General features: G+C 43.4%; 1 protein-coding gene across 1 annotated transcript in view; it reads right to left on the minus strand.

Moving 5' to 3' along the window:
• Positions 1–8,307: 8,307 nt before the first annotated feature.
• Positions 8,308–22,479, minus strand: part of CLIC6 (chloride intracellular channel 6) — a 29,173-nt gene continuing 15,001 nt past the window's right edge. Inside the window, exons 2-6 of the mRNA XM_061453604.1 lie at positions 13,457–13,566; positions 12,895–13,020; positions 12,099–12,205; positions 11,464–11,645; positions 8,308–10,261 (exon numbers count right to left, since the gene is read on the minus strand). Coding sequence (XP_061309588.1) covers positions 10,100–10,261; positions 11,464–11,645; positions 12,099–12,205; positions 12,895–13,020; positions 13,457–13,566 — 687 coding nt within the window. The 3' untranslated portion in view covers positions 8,308–10,099. The remainder of the gene's footprint in view (positions 10,262–11,463; positions 11,646–12,098; positions 12,206–12,894; positions 13,021–13,456; positions 13,567–22,479) is intronic.

Below are 22,479 nucleotides of genomic sequence, written 5' to 3' on the forward strand. Positions count from 1 at the left end.
TTCAGTAGAAAAGCAACTGATTCAGCACAGAACAATAGAGCTAACCCCCTATCAGGGTTTACTTTCAGTTAATTTCCCTCCACTTTAGTGTTTGCTTTGGAGATCTCTGTCAGTCTTAACTGCCATGCCAGTAGTAAAATGTTCATTGTACTGTCAAGAGGTCAAATCAGCTTCCTACCCACTTTAGAGAGTCACACAACTCAGTTGTTCAACCCTAATAAGGGACAGAAACAATGCTGGAGGTGAAGCTGACCTTTGAGGGACATATGGTAATGCTACATTTATGGAAGCTGAGCTGTGGGAGGAGCCAGCTCTGTTAACTTTTCTCATGGGTGTATCTTTTTAAATGGCAGGACATGCTGAAGTGCCCATAAAGCAGAATCATTGTCTTCCACAACAGTTTCTAGCTGTGTTCTCTTTTTGCATTTCAGCTCACGCCAAGACTTATGAAAAGAAGGTTGAAATGGTGAGAACAGGCAGTTCTGTGTTTTCTCTTGTTACTCTAGTTGTTGTCTAATACTCATATAAATCTCATCATTATTCAGTAATGTTAGCAATGCTGTGGTTTGTGTTTCCTGGATTGCCAGCGTTCTCAGTTTCTAGAGGCTGCTTCACTGCGTTTACTGACAAGTCCTTAATTTGTACTGTCTTGGGTAGGAAGGTGTAAATGAAAACCCATCTGAACTTCCATCCGAACTGAGCAAGAACATGGAAATAAATCCTTTACATGGAAGGAACTTCTGGAAGCATTCACTGGCAATCTCCTGGAAAATTAGGAAAGGTGGGACTTAAATACTGATTCTGTTCCTTGTCTAGCTACTTACTAGGTCACTTTGGTACCATAGCTAGTGCTGTAGAAGATGCTAGAAGTGACTAAAAAATGTCTATGTAAATGTAAATGTAAACCATAGCTTTCTCACTGAAACACTTTCACCTGACATATATCCATAGGGGAGGCAGCAGTGTGCTTTCTAGGGCCGTCCAGACTCTGGGCTCATGCTAATCATGCTAAGTGTTGATGAGGCCCAAAACAAAGAGGAATCTATATGGGTTGTGAAAACCATTGAACAGAAATGAGAGCAGACATTTTAGCCATTATCAAGTTGCATCAGATTTTACGTTACATTGCCAAAGAGAACAGATGCACTGCTCCCCATGTACTTATAACAAAGTCTTTCTCAGGAAAGTGCCTTGGTGATTGGAGTTGAAGAGTGAGAGACCTCACTTCACCACAGTTTGCCTTATGGCTTCTAACTAGAACATTCTCTTTGTGCCTCCTTCAGTTTTGTGGGTGTGAGATGCAAATAACAGCTTTCCTTTTGTGCAAGTGTGTTGCAGATGTGAGTATACATCTGAGGCATTCAAACACTACTGCAGTAGGAGTGAGATGGGAAGCTGGCTGAAATGAAGTGTGTCAACGTTTTTTGGTATTAAATGCTCTAGGATTATTTTTAAAAAGACATCTATTTTTTAACTGTCTTTCAAACCTTTTAAAATGTCAGCTTTACAAATTAGATGTTTTTAATCCAGATGAATGGTTTTGACTGATCATCCATTTTATAACATAATCTAATGGCAAGTTCTTAAATTCGGGGGAGAAGAAGGATGTTTGCATTCTGACTGATAGAAGAAGAATGAAATCTGAAAGGAACTGTGTGCGTGTGTGTATAAAACATTGTTTATATCCGGTGCATACAGTACAAATACTGCCTGTTGCTCCTTTACCTTGTCTGAGTTTACCCCTGAATGTTTTTTGTTCTTTTATGTCCTTTTCTACTTCTGTCTTCTTGTCCCTTCTGGTTCCTGCACTTTGGATTTGTATTCCCGGTAGATACATCAATTTAGCACCAAATAGCGGTACATAGCCCTGAGTGGCAGTGAGAATCCCAAGTCACAATTTTCTTTTTTGTGGTTTGTGACTGATCACTAGCTTTCTGCTAGTGCAGTAAAACAGGCAAAACAGAAGAAACACCTCTTTAGTCTGACACACTTTTTAAGCCGGTTCGTTCTTCCAAAGGTCTAATTCATGACTGTTGCAGTTGAAAAGATTGATAGTGGTAGATGGACATCAGTAGCTCTTCAACATTGCACAACACACATTTGATGTACTGGAAGATTCAAACAGCCAAGCAACAAGCAAAGAAAACAATTGTTTAAGTTGAAGTGGTCAGAGTAATATTTTGAAGCTTGTTACATTTTGGTCCCTCTTTTTTCACACTGTGTACTCTTCAGTCCTGCCTGAAGCTGCCCTTGGTACTATCTCCTGATTCTGCCCCTCTTACAGTATGTATGTTCCAAGCACAGCATGAGCCATTCACCTCATGTGCTTATCACACTGTAGGTCCAACTCAATTTGTGATCCCTCTGGTCTATATTTCTGTGGGGCCTGGGAGAGCTTCTAGCTCAGGGTGTGCACTCAGACCCAGCTGGCGTGAGATGCAAGTGAGCAGCTCCACTGCATGCCTTAGGCAGAGAGACTATGCTGCTCATGCCAGAAGCAAAAAAAAAACCCAAGAGTCTTTGAATAAAGAAAATGAGGACAGAGACTAAAGCATTCCAGTGCCTTCCCACATCTATCTAGAAACAACTTGTAACTCAGTGAGAACAGCCTTGCTGTGGTATTAGGGGTGTGTCTGCATGATGCAAGCAGCCTAGTGTGGGTATCCCTGCTCCACTGCGAATCAGGTACTCTAACCTGGACAGAGAACCATGCTGTTGAAGAAAATGAGGGCAACTTAGGCACTTTGGACAGCTGAACTGGGTTAGAGGTGCTGTTGCACAAGCCTGCAGAGCCAGGGTGACTGTCTTCATAAGGATGCAGGAACGTGGTCAGCTGCTACAGCCACTCTCACCTCTACAGTAGCTGTGGTTCAGCAGGCTGCTTGTCTTATCAGTTTATTGATGCGGTTATCTGGGTGTGCCTTTGCTACCACATTTCCCAAGGCACAAGCTTTATCTAGAATGAGATGAGAGAGGAAGGGAGAAGGTGGGGAGAGGCCTTCACTTTAGTTCAAATTATACCCACAATGATGTGAACTCTTTCAGAGGAGATTTTGCTGATACCAGCAGGGGAGACACCTTCAGGAGGACTCATACAGATGCAGTGGCAGGACTTGCCATCCATATCACAAGGTATTATAACTAATATCCTTACTTGCCTTACAGCCTATTGGCTCAGGCATCTCTAGGCACGGATGGGCTTCTAATGCTCTGCTTGCTACAGCACAGCTACACGTAAGGCACACAGAACCTTAGAGGGCATGTTATGTATGCTAGAGGGATTTGACATGCAGCATCCTCCTTGAAGCCTGTGTAAGGTCCAACTCCTTGTAGCCTCTCATGGGACTATGACTTCATTACCTGGAGCTATTTATGACTATCTCAGTGTCCTGAAATGGAGTGAGCTGGAAGATCTGTCCTGTGATTATTCCTACAAGCAAAGGAACATCAGAGTTTTCACCTCGAGAGACACCTTGTCTTCACTGCAGATCACCTGAGAGGAATGAAACTTTTAGGAGCTTGGTGATGATGCTAATGCTTTCAAAATAAAGAACGAGAAATTGGATGAAAGCAACATTTCAAATGTATTTCAACAAAAGAAGATACAGGTTTACTTTAGGTTTTGTTTTACCTTTTAATCTTGAGTTGAAACGCAGTTTGGTATTCTGTGGTCTTTTCTTCTCCAGCACTTCTGCCTCTCATTTTTCCCCTTTCATCACTGAAAAAAGGCAGAAGGAAGAAACCCAAGAAAAATAAATGGCCTTAGCTTTTGAAATGTAACATTTATTTTTATTTCAGTTCATTGCTTTGATTTAATCAAAAAGTTGAACAACGTTCAAATTTTGAAATAAAATTCTTGTTTCCTTTAGTTCATTTCCAGAAGAGATTTTTCTGTTTGCATGCTGCTCATCACTAAAAACATCTTAATCAGCAGGAGTCCGATTTAGACCAGGACCTGGAAAAACCTTGCTCCTTTACTTCCTTGAGTTTGCTAGTGAAGGAAAACTGAATTCTGCTCTGAGCCATGCATTAACAACCAAATTGCTTTACCCCTTCTCTCATGAATAGGGTCTGCATTTGAGTCTTTGGCGTATGAGACAACTAAGAGTAGTCAAGGGATAAGGCTGCTGATGGGAGAACATAGCATGATCCGTGTGGCAAACCTCTGCTCTGCGAGCCCTGTCAGGTGCTCAGGATCTAGGACCAGGAAACTCAGTTTGTAGGGCAGCAGCTCCCATGTGTGGTCACTAAAGTCCACTTTGTGAACCTTTAAGTAGCTTTTCAGGATCCATGGGGGGCATCTGTGTGGCTGGCAGTGATTGGGTGGTATCAGCACTTGGAATGGTTTAGAGGGGTGTCTGCTGACCTAGCCAAGGCTCTGCCTTGCTGTAGGTAGTTTCTGTTGGCTTGAACTTTCAGGGTCATGGCCAGTCTTAGCAGTTGAATACTGTTTCTTGACAGCTTAGAAATAACCTTCCTAATAACCTAAGGAAAAAAAAAAGGCTTTTAAACTGAACCTCAACCAATTTTAAGGTGCTTGTGAAATCTAGGTATTTGCTTATACTCAAAAAAAAGAACATGTTGATGTAGGTAGGGAATGCTAACTTGCTTTCATGAGGTTTATTTTTTTCATTGCTTTGAAGCTATTTAAAAAATAACGAATATGCATTGGGGAAAATATATTACAGTTTGTTACCCTTCATTTGATTTTAGCTCAGCTTGCTTTTGGAAATCATGCACTGAACTCAAAGAGCGTTTAAACTTCAAGCTGATGGGTCATGCTGAAGACTAAGTACTAAAGCTGAGAAAGAAACCTTCCAACCTTGGAGAGTTTCCTACGCAAGTGGTTGAAGAGCAATTAATAAAGTAACTGTCTAACCATATTTGTCTTGCGAATAATAGACGTTGAAAAGGGACGTGCAAAAATGGTATTTAAAATTACAATAACATTTTTTGTACAAGCAACACCACACAGAAGGCTACTTGTGCTAATAAGCATTTGGAAATCAGCAGGTCTATCTCCACAAACATGACTTTAAATAATAGAACATGATCTCTGCCCTGGCATGGGATCAAGCACTACAAATCTGTGTCTAGATATTACATCTTGCTGCATGTCAAGGCCACCTAGACAGCTGGTGATACTATTAACACCACAATTCGCTTTCTCTTTCATCTCATCTAATTTGTTCTCCAGTAAATTGTTTTCAAAAATAATCTTTTGATAGGCCTTTGAAAATTAAATAACTCGAATGTGTACAAAGCTATTTTCTTAAAACAGCGTGTTTTAAGAAGGGCCAGACTCAGACATTTAAAATGTGTAGAAGTTGTGGACTCATTTACTGTGGGATTGTGCAGACACTTTAGCTGACCCCATCCCAGGACACATGAAGTGACTGCAGTTTTCAGATACACTGAATCATTTCTGTGACACCTCCTCCCTGTGTTGCCAGAAATATTGAAACACCAGCCCTGGCTTAGCATCATGTGCACCATGGACTTCCTTTGCATGAGTAAGAGAAGTAAGCAAACCACAAAGCATTAGATTTCAGAACTATCATCAGTGGCCACAAGCACTTAATCAAATATCCTTCAATGTCAGTTTTTAAGGAAAAAACACTGTCCCACATGACATCCTTGTCTCTAAAGTGGAGAGACATGGATTTGATGGATGGACCACTCAGTGGATAAATTGGCTGGAATGGCTGCATGCAGAGCACTGTGGTCAATGGCTCAATGTCCAGCTGGAGACTGGTGACAAGTGGTGTCCCTCAGGGATCAGTGTTGGGAGTGGTCTTGTTCAGCATCTTCGTCGCTGACATGGACAGTGGGATTGAGTGCGCCCTCAGCAAGTTTGCCGACGATGACACCAAGCTGTGTGGTTCTGTTGATACGCTGGAGGGAAGGAATGCCATCCACAGGGACCTTGACACGCTTGTGAGGTGGGCTGATGCCAGCCTCATGAGGTTTTAACATGCCAAGTGCAAGGTCCTACAGCTGGGTGGGAGCAACCCAGGCACAGCTGCAGGTTGGGCAGAGAAGAGATTCAGAGAAGCCCTGCAGAGAAGGACTTGGGGGTGTTGGTTGATGAGAAAATGAACACAAGCTGGCTTCAGTGTGCGCTCACAGCCCAGAAAGCGAACCGTATCCTGGGCTGCAGCAAAAGGAGTGTGACCAGCAGGTCCAAGGAGGTGATCCTGCCCCTCTACTCTGCTCTCGTGAGACCTCACTTGGAGTATTGTGTGCAGTTCTGGTGTCCTCAACATAAAAAGGACATGGAACTGTTGGAACAAGTCCAGAGGAGGGCCACGAGGATGATCAGGGGACTGGAGCACCTCCTGTATGAAAGGAGGCTGAGGAAGTTGGGGCTGTTCAGCCTGGAGAAGAGAAGGCTACGTGGAGACCTCATAGCAGCCTTCCAGTATCTGAAAGGGGCCTATAGGGATGCTGGGGAGGGACTCTTCATTAGGGGCTGTAGTGATAGGACAAGGGGCAATGGGTTAAAACTTAAACAGGGGAAGTTTAGATTGGATATAAGGAGGAAATTCTTTCCTGTTAGGGTGGTGAGGCACTGGAATGGGTTGCCCAGGGAAGTTGTGAATGCTCCATCCCTGGCAGAGTTCAAGGCCAGGTTGGACGAAGCCTTGGGTGGCATGGTTTAGTGGGAGGCATCCCTGCCCATGGCAGGGGGGTTGAAACTGGATGATCATGAGGTCCTTTCCAACCCTAACTATTCTATGATTCTATTCTTAAAAAAAAAAAAAACAAACCAAACACCCAACACCTCTGTTTGCCGAGTGTCTGAGGCTTTTTCCCCTTCACCTGACAGTACTGTAAGTGCAGGTGATTCTGGTGAAGCCTTAGTAAAGAAGACAGGTCAAGGGAGGTTAAATGAATGATCTGGAGCTAAAAAGAAGTTTCATTATGTCTATAAACAAAAAACATGGGCATACCACAAAGCAGCCCAGGGTGTTTCAGGCAGATATTGCTCTTGCCCTTTCCAGTCAGTGAAAAATAAATGGTAATGAGCTGAACAGCTCCTGAGTTACAGCAGCACATCAGCTCCTGAGTTACAGCTGACCCCCACACAGACATGGGTGCTGTGATGGGTATGGAAAGCAGGGAGGGTGAGGCCATGGGATGGTTGCTACCGTGGCTCCAGGGAAAGGAAACTAGAGTGGGACCTTGTGGAATCAAAGGGTGATGTTTTTTTCTGAATGGCAGGTACTGCTCACTGTCAGCGTCCCATGGGTCACCTGCCCCCAGACACCCTTCCCCTCTGTGCGTGAGGTGGCAGGCCAGTGCCACCTGCTGTTGAGCCCTGGCACAGCTCTTGGGTTCTTTGCTGGTGACAACCAGCTGTTTTCTGGATGTGCCTTTTGTACCCTTTAGGGATCTGTCAGGATCTTTAAGTCAAAGGCAAACTTCCTGCTTCCTATTGTTCTGTTTTCCTTATCAGCATGTTTTATGCCACTTCTCCTGTTCCTCCTCATCTCTTTACCTTAGCTTGAGGCTTGTTTGCTCTTTGCCTTCTTGCTACCAAGTCCTTTGAATGAATTTACTTCTACAATGCCCTGTAGCAATGACTCTATTTTTTTATTCAACACTATTCTGTTTCTTCCAGTGCTTTCACATGCACATTTTTATTCATCTTCACTAACCTCAAGACTTCTGTTACAAATACTCTGACCTGTGCCAAGAGCATTGTTCTCACTGATGTCCAAACATGATTTGGCCATAGGTACTGGTCCACACAACCAACATGGCCACCCTGTTTCCAGGAGGTAGAAAAGAGTAGTAGGGATGTGACCCACACATTGCTATGTGCTCTTAGGGCCACAGAATAGCCCAGGCTTGGGGTTATTTATTGAGGATAAACAGAGATACCTCTATTTAGGGAGAAGCCAGGAGCCCCCTCATGCATTTTGCATTTGGATTACTCAAGAGCTGCCAACCAGCGTGGACAGTCCCTGGTGGTTTTGGATCATCTCAAGTGGATCTCTCCATGACCAAGCAGTTACAAATGTGGACAGCCCTAAACCAGCATGGATGTGGGACAGTTTGTGCTAGGCAGTTCAGCCGTCAAGGATTTTATTCTAGCCCTTTGGTTTCTTATTCACCAGTAGTAGGCACAGTCAGTATGTATTGCTCCCAAGATCTCACTGCAGGTCTGTAACATACATGATTCCCCCAAAACAAATGAAAGCTGGGTTAAATTTTGCCCTGTGTTTCTTAAAATCTAGGCCACTGTTTCAATGCAGCTTATGAGGAAGTTACCAAGAAAATAAAGACAGAACACTGTTCAAATTACTTATGAATTTGTGTATTTTCTATTTAAATTTGTAAGGCATACGAAAAGAGTATACAGGTTTCATTTTTTATATTTATATATATATGTATGTATTTGAAAATACAAAGTAAGTGTTAGTAATAGGTGATGAGTGATTGCTCAGCTATCAACCCCAATATGAGAGTTCACAGTGGAGGGTGGGAGGGGAAAGTTATTGTGCCTGTTTTCTCTAAAGGCAAGCTAAACTAAAGCCACATATTCGGCACTGCTTACAAATACTTGTGATGTTAGCACATCTGCATTAGAGCTGTGCAGTGTGTAAGAGGAAGACAGTGCAGGCACAGTGCATCTAACACCGACTATTACCATTAAGTAAAGCTTTGTTAGAAAGCAAGCGTATGTTTGACATGGGAAAGGATAAGTGACTGACCTAAAAGAGTATTTTTGTGGATGTAGGTGCTGTAAAGCTATTTTTAGCCATTTTTACATCTATTTTGTACACAGGCAAAATCCATCAGAAGAAAACTTCCACGTGACCCTATGACTAAAGCACTGCACACTCTGCTCCTGTGTGCTTGCTGAGGACCTGCTCAGCAAAAAGCAGCTGTGAACATCACTTATCCCAGCCCATACATCTCTTATGTCCATACATCGCGTGCTCCTCAGTGCCAGGCTAGAGGGTGCTCCCGAGTACTGACTGATTTAACAGACACAGGCAAGTCTGGAGGGGTCCATCTAATCCATCCCCCGCCTACTGCATGAGGTAGGTCTATGTTGTCTAATCAGCTGTAAAGCTCTCAGCAATGAAATCCTAACAGCAGCCTTGGGAAAGCCAATACGTTAGAGCTCAACCAGGAAAAGGAAGTATAGGAGGACTGTTTCTTTCTTAGACCCTCTCCTCCTCTTTGCTTTCCAAAACCAGATGAAAGCCACGGAAGGATGACAAAGAAATTCTACATCAGTAGCAGAGGACAGATGGTCACCCCTTTCTTATGTCTACAGTGAAAACTGTGTTTCTCCCCCTTCCCTCATCAAATATCTATTATCAGACAGTCCATCAGCCAGTGGCACTCTGCATTTCTCTCTTTGGGAGCACCAGGAGGGAAGTTCGATGGGTTTTGCGGCCCTGAGAGAGGAGAAGGCAAGATGGATTAATTTATTTAATTATTATACCAAAGAAGACTCACACAATGTAAAAAGGAGTTCTACTTCCTTGACCTGCCCTGCAGGTCTCCAGCACAGAGGAGAGGGCTTCTGGGACATGAGGTGTAGTCCCACCTACAGGCTGCCCTCTCTCCTGGGTTAAGCCAGGTGCTGCATGGGCACCAGCGGCTGGCTTGGGGCCCTCTGAGGCTTGCAGAGAAGCAAACAGAAACCCTCCCGGTAACTGTGAAGTTTGGCAACAACTGTGAAACAGAGATCAGAGGCAGCGATAACAAGAGGTTAAATGTGTGTTAGAAACAGGGCTATTTCTTCTCAAAATTCAGCAATTTACCATAAGTCACTAGTTTGTAATATTGCTATAATTGTGTAACCTACACTGTTCCCCTAACCCCAACAGATGCTTGAATATTGACTTATGCCTTTAACTTGGAATGCACAACAGATATTCATGTGTGCAGACATCTGTACAGACACATAAACATACACATACATAACTTAAGAATGAGCAAATAAAGCTATACAATCATTATAAAAGAAGGATTGGCCAATAGCAGAACTTAAAATTACGCTGCAGAATGCATACTTCCATCTTGGCTGCTGCCCATCTGAATCTCGGAAGCAATAAAGAACAGAGGCATCTTCTGTTTACTTCATTCTCTTTGCAACATCCAAGTACGCATACTCGATTTCTTGATCAGCAGGACAAGTGTTTGTAAATTCATCTCTTGCGTATGCATTGTTCAAGTATCTTGAAATCCCTGTCATTTCAGGTGGAAAATCAAAATTTCTATATTTTTTTGCAACAACCTTTTATTAAAAGAAAAAAGAAAAATATAATTACATACATGATCTGAAAAAAAAACCAAAATCTCCTCTTTGTGCATAGTTTTAATTTTCAATGTGCAAGTCTGTTGTTATATGCAACACAAAGGTAAAGAAATGAAGAAAGCTAGCTAACAAGCTAACTCACTTACAGGGTTTATTTGGTATAAATACTCAGCTAGAGCTATGCAGATCTATGTGGACCAGTAGACCACACCTGGAAGAGACACAGCTTAAAACAGAAAAGGAGCTAGCATAAACCAGAATTAACAGATCATCTTATAGTAACAAACTGCCCCACACTTGGATACTTTCAGTGAAAGAAGAAACTTGAACTGAAATACTAAATTTCAAATGGCTAGCGGAAACAACTATTGGCTGATACCTAACCCCTCCCCGTTGGCCAGCAAAGGATGGTGTATTGTTCATCCTCCATCATCCTTCAGGCATTCACCTGGCATAAGGTGAGTCGCCCCATATTGGCCCTGCTGACCCTGCTACCTCTGAGCTTTGCTGTGCCTGTAGTCAAAAAGGACACTTTCTAAAGGGACCTAGTTTGTTTGAAAGCCAATGAATTTCCAGTGCAGCCATTTCTCTGCCAGAGCTTGGTTGGCTTCAGAGTAGCCCAGTGACAGACATCTTGGTCACTAGGACTGTTAGGTAAGTGTAGATGTTCCACAGCCCTGCAAGAGGAAGCTGAGAGCCTTGGCTGGAAGGCAATGGGTGATTGTTACCTTGCTAATGTTATTGATACTAGCGGTGATATTCAGCCAAGCAAGAGTTTTGGATTAAAAGTAGGAGAGACAGGACTGAATTTCAGTTTTTGTTGGCTTCTTGAATTGGCATGGACAAAATAATTTAACCTTATTGGTCCATGCTCATAATCATTTTGCCTATGAAATGGAAATGAAAACACTTCTCTACAGCACTCATTTCATACTTACGAGAGGCTTAGTGAGTGCACTCATAGCCCAGATATGAAACCAGATATTCTAGCACCCGAGTCAACAAATTGAGGATCTGCCTCACTGTGCTGTAATGAAATGGCCTTGTGCACTAGCATACAGTGTCTCAACACAACCACTGTGTGGCCTCAGAACAGATAAAAGGATTCCTCTGCATTTTAGAAAAGGACTTGAGCTTCTGGGCCACTCTTCTCTTTAGGAAGCTAAAAAGCAAATGCAAACCTTGATTATATGGAGCTTTGGTAGGAGGTTGCAATCTGCTAAGGTGAGATCATCTCCATCCAGGAATTTCCGACTGGAAACAGTGATCTCCTCAGTGCTGTAAGCATCAATTTCATCAGGCAAGGGGCTATTTAAATAGTTGTCCAGCTTCCTCAGGGCTTTAAGCAAAGATTTTTCCAAATCTAGGTTAAGACAATAAAAAGGTTATTCAAGCCTGTACCAAGATCTCTCTGACACCAAACAGAAAGGCAACTCCTGCATCCTGTCTCCTGGCACCAGCCCAGCTCACAGACATCTGGCCATGCCAACTCCTGCAATTCCCTTATCCTAAGCTTAAAACTTAATGCTGGGATAAGAGCCCTAAGTAGCTAAATGGGGTTCTGAGAAAAAACAGAATGGGGCTGTGCTACCAGAAATGGCTCCTCAAACACCTCTGTGGAGCATGCTTTTGCAGAGTGACCTGGCAGAGTGGCTCTGCCTTCACACTGACTTCTCACCTTGGGAGTCATGGAGCAAGTGCCTGCCCACAGGCAGGGCAGCGAGGCTGGGAGCGATGACAGCAAGTGTACTAGAACTGTACAGCTCTGATTTCTCCCAGTAACTACTAGGTCTGACTAACAGACTGCAGCACTCACTTTCATTAGCATCTTTTCTTGGGTTCTTTATGAATGCAGAGAATTTTGCAAACACATCGTTTCCTGCAGAGTTAGACTCAGGGTGGTTTGGTGCAAGCTTGGGATACCTGGGGAGTTGAACAAGAAAAGTTATATGACTAGCCTTTATTTTCATCTCCATTAATTGACATAGATTATTCTTACACTGCAGTGTCACAATATACACAGGACTCTCAAAGGGAACCATCCTGAACTGAAAATCATTTGGAAATGATTTTAAACATACCTAAGCCATGTGGATGACCACCTTTACCTGAGGGAGATGGGAAACAACTGTTATTACTGCAAACACTGCCCAAACAGAACAGTGGCTCTCCTAGGAAAAGCAGAGGGAAAATCCCTACTCACACTAGCTGCTGCTCCTCCCAGCCTCCTTGCCTGGACAGCTCAGGTGTCAGCAAGCTGAGAGCAGCCAGCCCAGTAGCTATTGCTGCTAGGGGCAGAGAGGAAAGGGAAAGAGCAGCCGCTTGCCTGGTTTAAGTCAGGATTGGATGCTTGAGAAGGGATCATGAGGAGACAGCTTCCCCCATCAGGTACATGGTAGAGCGATGGGACAGGATGCTGCTGATGGTGGGACAGCAGGGTTTGGGGCAAGGTGGAAAGAGCTGCTGGGGTGCGGAAGGACAAGTCCGCACATGCAGTTCTAACGCATAATGAATGAAGGCTTGACCCAGCAAAACCAAATGGTTTGGTCACTGAACCCCCATTGAGGACCATGAGGGGCTGAAAGCAAGAGAAGCAGCCAGGAATACAGTACCGGGGTGGAGACAGCTTTTCTTCCAAGAACTCTTCAATCTTGTTGACATCAGTTTTCACTTCACCATCAAAAGTCATGAAGGGAGGGTTTGTTCCTGGGGCAAGGTTCTGCAGGTCAGCAGGCTTTCTAATGGGAGGAAAGAGAAGGGGTTAATCAATGCAGGAACCACATTTGCAATTTCTACACTTAATTGCAACAGTTTCACCTTAAAACAACAGGCTGCTCTACATCCTTCTCACAAAATAAACCTTAGCCCAGCTGCTTCACACCAGTGGTGTGAGAATCCATTAGCCTGTATCTGAATGTGCTCTGAAATGCCTAAAACATACCCCAAAACTTCTGCGTCATGTTAGAGGCCTGCTGCAAAACAGGTTAAAACCTCAACTGCTTCAAAGGAGTTAGTCCACCTTATACTAGTGAACCCTAAAGAAGAATCAGGCATCCAGACTTGACACAATGCCATGCCACGGTGCCGTTTCAAATCTATCAAAAGAAAGTCAGCCTTTAAAATCACCATTTTGGAAGAGCTGTTCTGAAAAGAGAACTCTGGTTACAACCTCACCTTTTCAAATCCACAGTTGTAACATTGAATATGACACCTTTTAGCCACAGAATCATAAAGAGACGCTGAGAGAAGGGGCAATTTCCGATGCTTTCCCCATCACTGCCAGCCTGTAATTAAAAAGAAAAGGCACATACATCTGTGATAATAGCAAATTTTGATAGCAGATGCAGAAGGAAAGCAGAAAACCCAGGTCTGCTACGAGTACATATAGCATGTTACCCGTCTCTACCAAGACATATTTTCATGCAAAGTTTCTGTATATCCTTCTCCAGACATGCACAGAGATGTGACGAAGGATCCTGTCATCTTGGAGCTGTAGTTTTTCATTAAAATGCATAATGAATATTGCTGTAAGTTAGAAAACAAAATTGAAATTACAGCAGTCCTTCCAAAGGAAATAATCTCCACCTCATTTGTCTATGTGAACATAAATCTACCTAAGTCACTGCGTGATTAAAACCAGTTGAGTCATTTAATGATCACAGGAAACAAACAGAGACTTACCAACATAAATTGAGATGTAATGGCCAAAGCACTTGAGGGAATGAACAGAATAAATCAAACAATTAAGAATTTCAAAGTAAACAACTATGGGAGCCCCAGAGAGAAGGAAAGTTGAGTGCTGAACCCACCCGTCTGTGCTTTGCTGAACTGAGAACTAATGAAGCACAAGTTCCATGTCCCCCTGTGTAATCCCTCCTTGTTATAGTCCCAGGGGTCTCACTTTAAGTGTGAAGTGTGGCCATACCCAAGCCATGTAACCTCTTTTTCTGTGTGCCCCTCTTTCTTTTTGGCTAAACATATCATTGGGTGTCAGTATAAAACACTAAAGGTATAACTCACTATACGTGTGGCCACAGAAGTGTTGCTCTCATGGACTTTATATTGCACTTTGTTAAGAGACTTTGTTAAAATAAGGCAGTCTTGCATAGTTGCTATTGGTTGAGTTAGGCTTCACACAGCATTGCTGGAAGAGATCAGAGGTCTAATTTTTAAGCCCTTCATATTATTCTCCTAAAGCACAGTTTCAAAACTTAGATTAAAAGTAAGTGCACAGAAGTAAAAAACCAGGTGTATCATTTACTCAGTTAATAGGTTAGTCCATTAAGTTTTGCAGACCTTATAACCAAACAACACACATTAATGAAACCAGTTCTGCTTGCTGTTTCACCTTCCTCAACGCTATCAAATGAATCTCAACTACAGTAAAAAGCTCTCCATAAACAAACATTGCCATTGGATTGCTTTACAGTGCTCACCTTCACAAAGAGCTCTATGTCTGGAAATGAGCACCTGGTCTGGAGCAGGCAAGTTTCTGCCATGGAGCTTGAGGGATGCATGAGAAAGGATGCTCCTGCAGCTTGATAAACCTTCTTATTCTCCCTATCAACCTGAAGGATTTTCCTCTGATAACTCTCTGTTGCTTTCTGCCTTTGGTATTGCCACAGCCACCGGCTTTCTTGTTAGTGAAAACCGTAATAGCTTATTGTCATAAATACTGCCAGGGGATGAAGACTTTTAGAAATGTGAAAACAGCTGGACTGCTGTGTTAGAAAACTCTTGTTTCGTAGGTGGCAAAAATGAAAGCTGGTCAAAGCTACTATTGTATTTTTCTTCCTACTCAGAGCACTGCTTTGCAGTGCTGTACAGCTTACAGCAACAAGAAGACAGAAAACTACTGTGCATCTCATAAAAATAAGACTAGAAATGCTGCTAGCATGTGCTTAAAATAGAGCTAAATACTTAACACCACCATTTTGTCTCACCCTGCCTCTCATGTCAGGCTTTACCTACTCCCCCAAGGAAAAAGGGGGGTGATGGTTATCACTGTGCCCCTTTTCATGCTAGTAATGGGCATCTGCACCCTGCACCAAGCTGCAGAGGGGAGAAGCAGCAGGCAGGGGACATTGTTTTGCCTGTGCCATGTCTAGAGGAGTCAGGCAGGCACATCTGGCTCCCTCTTTTACTGTAGGAGTTAAGGAAACATGGGTTTTGCTTCATTTTGTCTCCCACCAGCTTGGTGACGGTACACTTCAGAGCAGCCCCAGCCTGCTCTTCTGGGGAAATGTCCATAGGTAGAGCCAGGGATCCAGGTCAGGGCAGGTGTCTTACCATGAGAAACACAGGCATGAAGCAGGCACCAAGTTCCAGTTTGTCTGTAGCTGGAAGGACATATAGGCAACCAGGAAGCTGAGGGACTGTCAGTCCTGGAAATGTTATAGAAGCAAACTCCTGTCTTGTTTCTAAGTGCAAACTTTTTTACGTCCATGCCTACCTGGGAGGAAAATTTGCTGCAGCACTACTTTCTATTTTGCACTGGATAAAACAGCAAACAGCAAATCTCTCAGCCTTTTACCTTCATGGCTTTAGCCTGCTAGCAACCTAGCTATAACCTAGCAATAAAAAAAACGAGGACTTGAATAAAACAAGGGATTAAGCATTAACATTACAGCAATGCTCTGCCAACTGCAATGACTGAGGTGATCAACTGTTTATTTGGTACTTTTTGATGACTTCTATGGGCTAGTTCTGATGGTGTTAAACACACTGACGAAAGCCAAAAGGCATCTGACCTTCACATCCTGTGCTGCCTCCTTTCCCATGCTGCTTACAAGGAGCACCAATAGCATATTGCTCTCTTAGCTGTGTCCTGTGCAAAGCAGGCATTACAGTCTCTAGTGAAGTGATGCAGTGTTTGCCCAGCTTTGTTGTCTCCAGTGGTTATGGAAAGCACTTGGCTTTTACAGCAGAAAATAAATTCACAGAGATTAGGATGTTTCCCCATTTCTGATGTGGCCATGATCCTTCTCACAGGCTAAGAAGAAAATCTGATCAGTTTCCTTGTGCAATCACTGATGAACTTTATTGATTTAAATCCATTCTAAAAGCCCACACTATCCAGGCAGTGTAGTACACCCCAATGTCTTAGATGGGGCTCTGTGCTGTAGGGTTGCTGTGCCTGAACTGAGAAGAACAGTCATAGCTTTGGGAGTTCTTCAGTCAGACTCAGCTGCTGAGGTCCTACGGTAAAGGAGGCAGCAGCCATTCAAGTAGAGACAACTGAGAAGCTGGTGAACTGCATCAGGCTTTAGGAAGCTGAAAGCCATTTAGTCCCCAGGGGCTTGAGCTCTGGGTGTGAGGTGAAGGGATGACAAATCTCCAGGTTTGCCACACCAGGGCTAGTGGTGGACACTTCCAGGTTTCTTTCAGTTCTGCAGAACTGAAGGCAGATTACAGTAGCCCACACAACAGCACAGGCAGTGATTAAACCTTTCCCTACTGTAACAGTGACCAGCAGTCTGAATGACTACAAGACCCTGAACACCAAATCTGATTCAGACTTTGACACAGTTTGACCTGGCACCTCAAAGATGCTACAGTTTCCTATAACCTTTGCTGAAAGCCCAGAATGGGGATATTTTGGCCTACTGTGGAACACAGAATGAATACAGCTAGCTAAATGCCTTCAGATACCTCAGCTTGCATTTTGGCTTACAGGAGACAACTCTGTTCTCCTAACTCAGCTCACCTAATCTGGGGGGCTACAACTCCTACTGGACATAAAAGCATCAGTGACACATGCCAAAAGTGTTTGTTCAAGTTTCCTAAGAGAGGGTCTGCCATGATGACACCAGCCACTCAAAAATCATGAGCTGGGACACTGAAATAGCTTTATAGCTGTGTAATGAGCAAGACAACAATACCTGAAATATACCATCATTGTATGATAATGTACTTTCCAACAAAGCAAGGGTGCCCTTTTTACAGAAGTAAGACTGTGTGTCGATATCTTACCTAGCAGGACACAATGCAGCAGTAAGAGAATCAGAGAAGATCCATATTTAATACCCTCAGGAAGATAGCGCAACGAGGGGCGTTGCAGCCTGGGAGCAAAACTCCCTGCATTTTTCTCCACACCACCTCTCAGGGATGTGTAACTTTGAGCTGTGCCTGGTACACACGCAGAATTTAATTACACTTCCTCACCACTGTGCTTAGTGATGATGGAGGGTGAAATCTTAACTGCGGTCAAGTCAGCTGGAGTCCTTTGTTGTTGATTCAATGGAGGATTGTGTTTCCAGACTGGTTATAATCGTAATAACCAGGCAAATGCTGCTGTAATTGTAGGTAATACTGCATGATGGCCTCCACCTGCAATTGTTGTGACATTCTCTTAACATTCAGATCTTGTGGGTGAAGTGGGCCAAGTCCCCAAAACACAAAGCTGTTTTTTTATGCTCTTCTGCTGCTTCAATAGATGGCAAACCAGCATCTTGAGCAATTGGCATTTATGTTTTAATTGTGATTGGTCAGGAGGTCAATGTGCTTTTTCTAATAATACTGGGATTTAATGAGTTCATTAATCAAACAATTAAGACAGCCCTTGCTGCAGAGGAGAAAAATGTCAGGCCGTGCACAGAAGCTTTAATTCAGAGCCATCAGAGCCCTAGGCAGCAATTGTGACAGTATCGACTTCTGACAGCTCTCTGTAACGATGTGCCATTACTTAACAGGATTATTAGCATGCGCTCCCTGTTTTCATTTATTTTTCACTGTTCCATGCTCTTCAGTCTATTTTTCTGTTGTTGTTCCAGGTCTTCCTCAAAGATGCTGGGAAAAGGAGAAGCTGTCCACACCCTTCTTCCCACCACTGCTTAAGCTCCTAAGAGTAGGAGAACCACCGTGCCTTAGGCTAATTTCACTAGGCAGCAAGACCTTAGGCAAAGATATCAAACAGGGTCCTAAAAGAACTATATTCAGTTTCTGGAGCAGCAGCTCTGCTTTTCTAGGTTGCCTTGAAGAGGTCACTTGCCTCCATGTCCTCATCCACAGCAAGAGGATAATTATAGTGAATTCTCTCAGGAGTCACACACTGTATGTCATTCTTAAGCCAGTAGTTAGGGCTCTCCCTGAGCTGGAGGTGCTCTGCCCCTAGAGCTGTTGTAAGAATTTGTTTTGTAACTGTTTCTGTTCAAACATCTCAGGAGCCAGGTTTCTGAAGGTTCTTCTATTGACCTCAAACATTCTGTGCCTTTAAAATCGTGATGAGTCGAATTTGTTTTTCCTGGACTTTTTCTTTCCTTTTGAAGGTTAAGCATGGAAGAAACAGTTCAGAAGGAGCAAAGCAGACTTTTTTATTTGTTTTCATATAATTATATAATCCCTTTGAAGCTACAATAAAAAGAACAAGGATCATATCTTTTTCTTTTTCCCAAAAGCTGAACTGCAATTCCATTTTCTTCCTTCAACACAAGGGAGCTAAGTTACCTTCTTTTCCATATTTATGCTGGCTAAGAAGCAGGTTTACCCTGCAAGTGGAGCAGAACTGCTGCTACTGGGAAACAACCCATCCAGCTGTGACCAGTACCATGGATCTGCCCCTGCCTGTTCTGCTGAGCTAGACTGTTTCAGGCTGAACTGGGACTTGCCTCTAAGTTTTCTTATTCGATCCTCAGCTATGAGGCAGTTTGTGCGTGCTCTTCCTTCTTATACCACACCAACAACTCCCCCCTCCTTTTTCACAGCGCATTTCATCTTCTGTCAAAGAATAGAACCACAGCAACTACCTGGAAACTACTGCCTGAAAAACTACAAGGAGTTTGCAAGCTTGGGCCTCCTGTGGGAAGCAACTTTAAGGCTGGGTGCAGCTTTCAAGACCGATAGTTATTTTGCTCTAATTCCTTCTAGAGACTCATTTGTTCAGCACTGGCATGGATTAACTGAACCCACCGCATTCCTAGCCCCAACTCTTGCCATAAACTAAGCCCTGCAATGTCAGCCTGACAGCAGTAACTGCTCTGAGTAGCTACCACTGGCTCTGCACATGCAGCAGCAATGCAAGAAAGACCCCCTTTGTAAACAGCTCTGCTTCCTGCCCTTCTGCATCACTGGGACCAGCCATTGAACTTGACCATACAATAGCCAAGGAAACAGGAGAGGGGAGCTCCCAGTGCCTCCCTTCTCCTCCTCATCCCTGAGAAGAAACCCCACTGCCCTCTGGTTTACCACGAAGTGCCCAAACCATTTTCTTAAGAACACCTTTTTTAAGATCCCAGGCAGAAAGACAGAAAATCACAGTTTTCCAGCCATAACCATGTTCTGTGAGTGTGCTGTGACAGATATATCATTTTAATTAAAACATAACAGCACCTGCTGCTTGAGGATACAAAGTGCATTTTACGTTCTTGATGCCTGCTACAGTATTCATGCAGATTCCCACCGTATCACAACACTGACAAAAAACCCTAAAATTGGCAATATTACTTGTTATGAATGCGATAAAAATATAGTTACTACAAGTCATTTTGCTTCACTGACGGCAACTCTAATGCACTTAATAAGATACGATATTCTGTGCTAGGCACAGGAGCACCACAGGCATGTCATTTGGGTTAGATCACATTCAAAACAAAGCTTTTTTGTGAGGGTGAGACAGATTACCTGGATTTTTCTCTAGGCACTGTGTTTATTTTGTGGCTACAGCTAGGACACGAACACCTAAACACTAGATTTTAGAGAATTCGTTTGATGCCACCTACTGGGCTTGAAATGGAAATCTTGATTTGTGCTCCTGAAGCGATGAGCAGCAGCAGCCTCAGACATTAGTATATCTCATCATGAGAAGTTCAGCTCAGAGCCACCTCTGCAGCAAGAACCCTTGCTTTTCGCTAATGGCAGTTATAAGAATAGTTAAGATGCTGAAATTGTGCTTCCAGGCTAAGTTCTTAGATACGGCATCTGCAATTTAAAATACATTTTAATGGACAAAGAAAACTTTTGCGACTTATTATTCCAATACTTTTGAACAGTCATGTAGCTCTGCCTATCCGATAATACCCAACACTTAAAACAGATGTTTCCAGCTGCTGTTTAATTTCTCAGCCAAACAGAAGGAATAGTCATATGCAAATGTGGCTGGTAGTTGTGATTCCTGCTCATAAACTGTAATTTTTGTACTCCCCAGGGTAGACTCTTGCTGTGTGTGACATCCGCAGTAGAGAAGTTCAATGAGAAACCTGTGTTAAACAGCAGTTGGATGCTCCTTCAGGTAAAATAATTTCCCATTTCCCCTTCCTTTTCTCTTTTAAGAGCAAAATAAGCACCTTGATATTGAAAGTGTGCCATAAGGATTTTTGTTTTTAAAACAAATATATCTTGTTTTATATTTAGAAATACTAATAACATCTATCTTTTATCTTGAACAGTATTACAGGGTTTAGAGAACACCAAACATACTTAAAGGATTACAACTTTTAACATGCAAGTTCATAGCACACTTTTTGTCCTAAACCCTAATTAAGTTTTCAGGTTAAGGAGGCAACAGTAAACATAACCACAAGCATCCTGCTGAAAATAGATTCTTTCTCTTTTTAAGGTGCTAAGACACAAAAGCATGCAGGGGAAGGAAGGAGCAAGTATACTAAAATGTTTTCTCTAAAGAGAGAAGAGGTGGTTTGACTTCCATCACCCTCTCCTATGATGTCACTCGTAAGACCCCTTTTTCCTGCTAAAGCTGGAAGTCTGCCCCTGCTGACTCAAATGCAAATGGGGACAAACCCTGAGCACTCTCTTTCCAATGCAAACAGCTTCTAGTAATTGAGTAGCTAAGTCTTCCCTCAGAAGAGTGTCCATGTTGAACTCTGTAGGAAGCATGGCCCTTTCCCACTTCAGCAGGAATGATCCCCTTTACCCATCACCCCCTACATAAGAACCAAGTTAGGGCTGCAAAGACTATCACAGCTGCAGCCTTCGGCTGTATCGCAGTTCTCACTCTGTACACCCCTCCTCAAGCACGTGTTTGGGTGTTTCATGAGATAGCCTCAGTAGTGAGGTCATTCAGTGCCAGGGTGAAAGGATCCCCATGACCACTCTTCCAAGCTAAAACATGCCAATACATTGCAATAGATCTTACAGAGCATGCAAAATTTCTAATCTGGATGGTCAGCTGAAAAATGGACCCTGGGGTCTCTGGTCTCTGGATGTCTTCCACTTTCTCCCCTTTCTCCCACCTCTCATTGAAGTCACAATCAGCCAATGCATTTAGGTGTGCCTGTAACTTTTAAACAAGCATGTTAGCTCACCAACTGCAAATGGATGGACAGATTCTTTAAGTTTTGTATCTGCTAAATATCCTCTTGAATGACAGCACGAAGTGCAGCTAGTTATCCGCTCAAGTGGATTTGATTTTGGCTTTAGAATAAAGCAGACTCATCATAAGTCCTGTGCACTAAGTAGTGGAGGGGAAATGACAAAGTAGAGCACTAGCTGACTTTACACCTCAGTAATCCAATCTGCAAATTGAGGTGCTTTGGGAAGAGGACGTATTAAAAAAGGGTAGGTGCCCAGATTAGCAAGATGCACAAAACCTGAAGACAGCTGCAGGCACAACTGCAGGAAGGAAACCTGGGGGAGAACCAGCAACTCAATTAGTGTGCGCTAGGCTTGACCATTACCTGCTACTATACTGGTGGGGAGAGCCTGGTTTTGTTACAGAAACACGAACCCTCTCCATCCAGGTCAATGGATGCCGTGTGCCACATGGACAGGCAGCAGTGCAGAGTCCCACTGCACAGAACAGAATGGGATTAACCAAGAAGCACATGTCTTCTAGAGCACCAGGGTAGCTGGAAGTGTTTCAGATCACTGGGTATGCCAGCTTTCCTGTTCTCTTCCTCCACCTCACAAAAAATGGAAATGCACAGTGGTCCAGGAGGGAACCTTGGAGGTCCTGTCTGGCATTTCAGCAAAACATAAGGACAAGTTTCAGCCAGAGACATGCTGGGGAGCTATCTAATGATAACAACCAGACCTGCAGATGGAGCCTGTGACCCAGAAGGAACAGCAGGAGCACTTCCAGTGCTTTTTGAACAGAGTGAATACGCCACAAACTGATAACCCTGAGTTTAAGATAGTGGCAAAATGGCTGGTGATAAAAAGTGGTAACTTTCAGACAGGTCTAAGTCACTGAGTTCATGGACCAGACATCAGGAGGCTGCTCTGGGTGCTGAAACCCATCAGCA

This window comes from Pezoporus flaviventris, unplaced genomic scaffold (assembly GCF_033815535.1).
Source record: "Pezoporus flaviventris isolate CSIRO_AGI_PZ_B2104156 unplaced genomic scaffold, CSIRO_AGI_Pfla_v1 ptg000015l, whole genome shotgun sequence".
Classification (NCBI taxonomy): domain Eukaryota; kingdom Metazoa; phylum Chordata; class Aves; order Psittaciformes; family Psittacidae; genus Pezoporus; species Pezoporus flaviventris.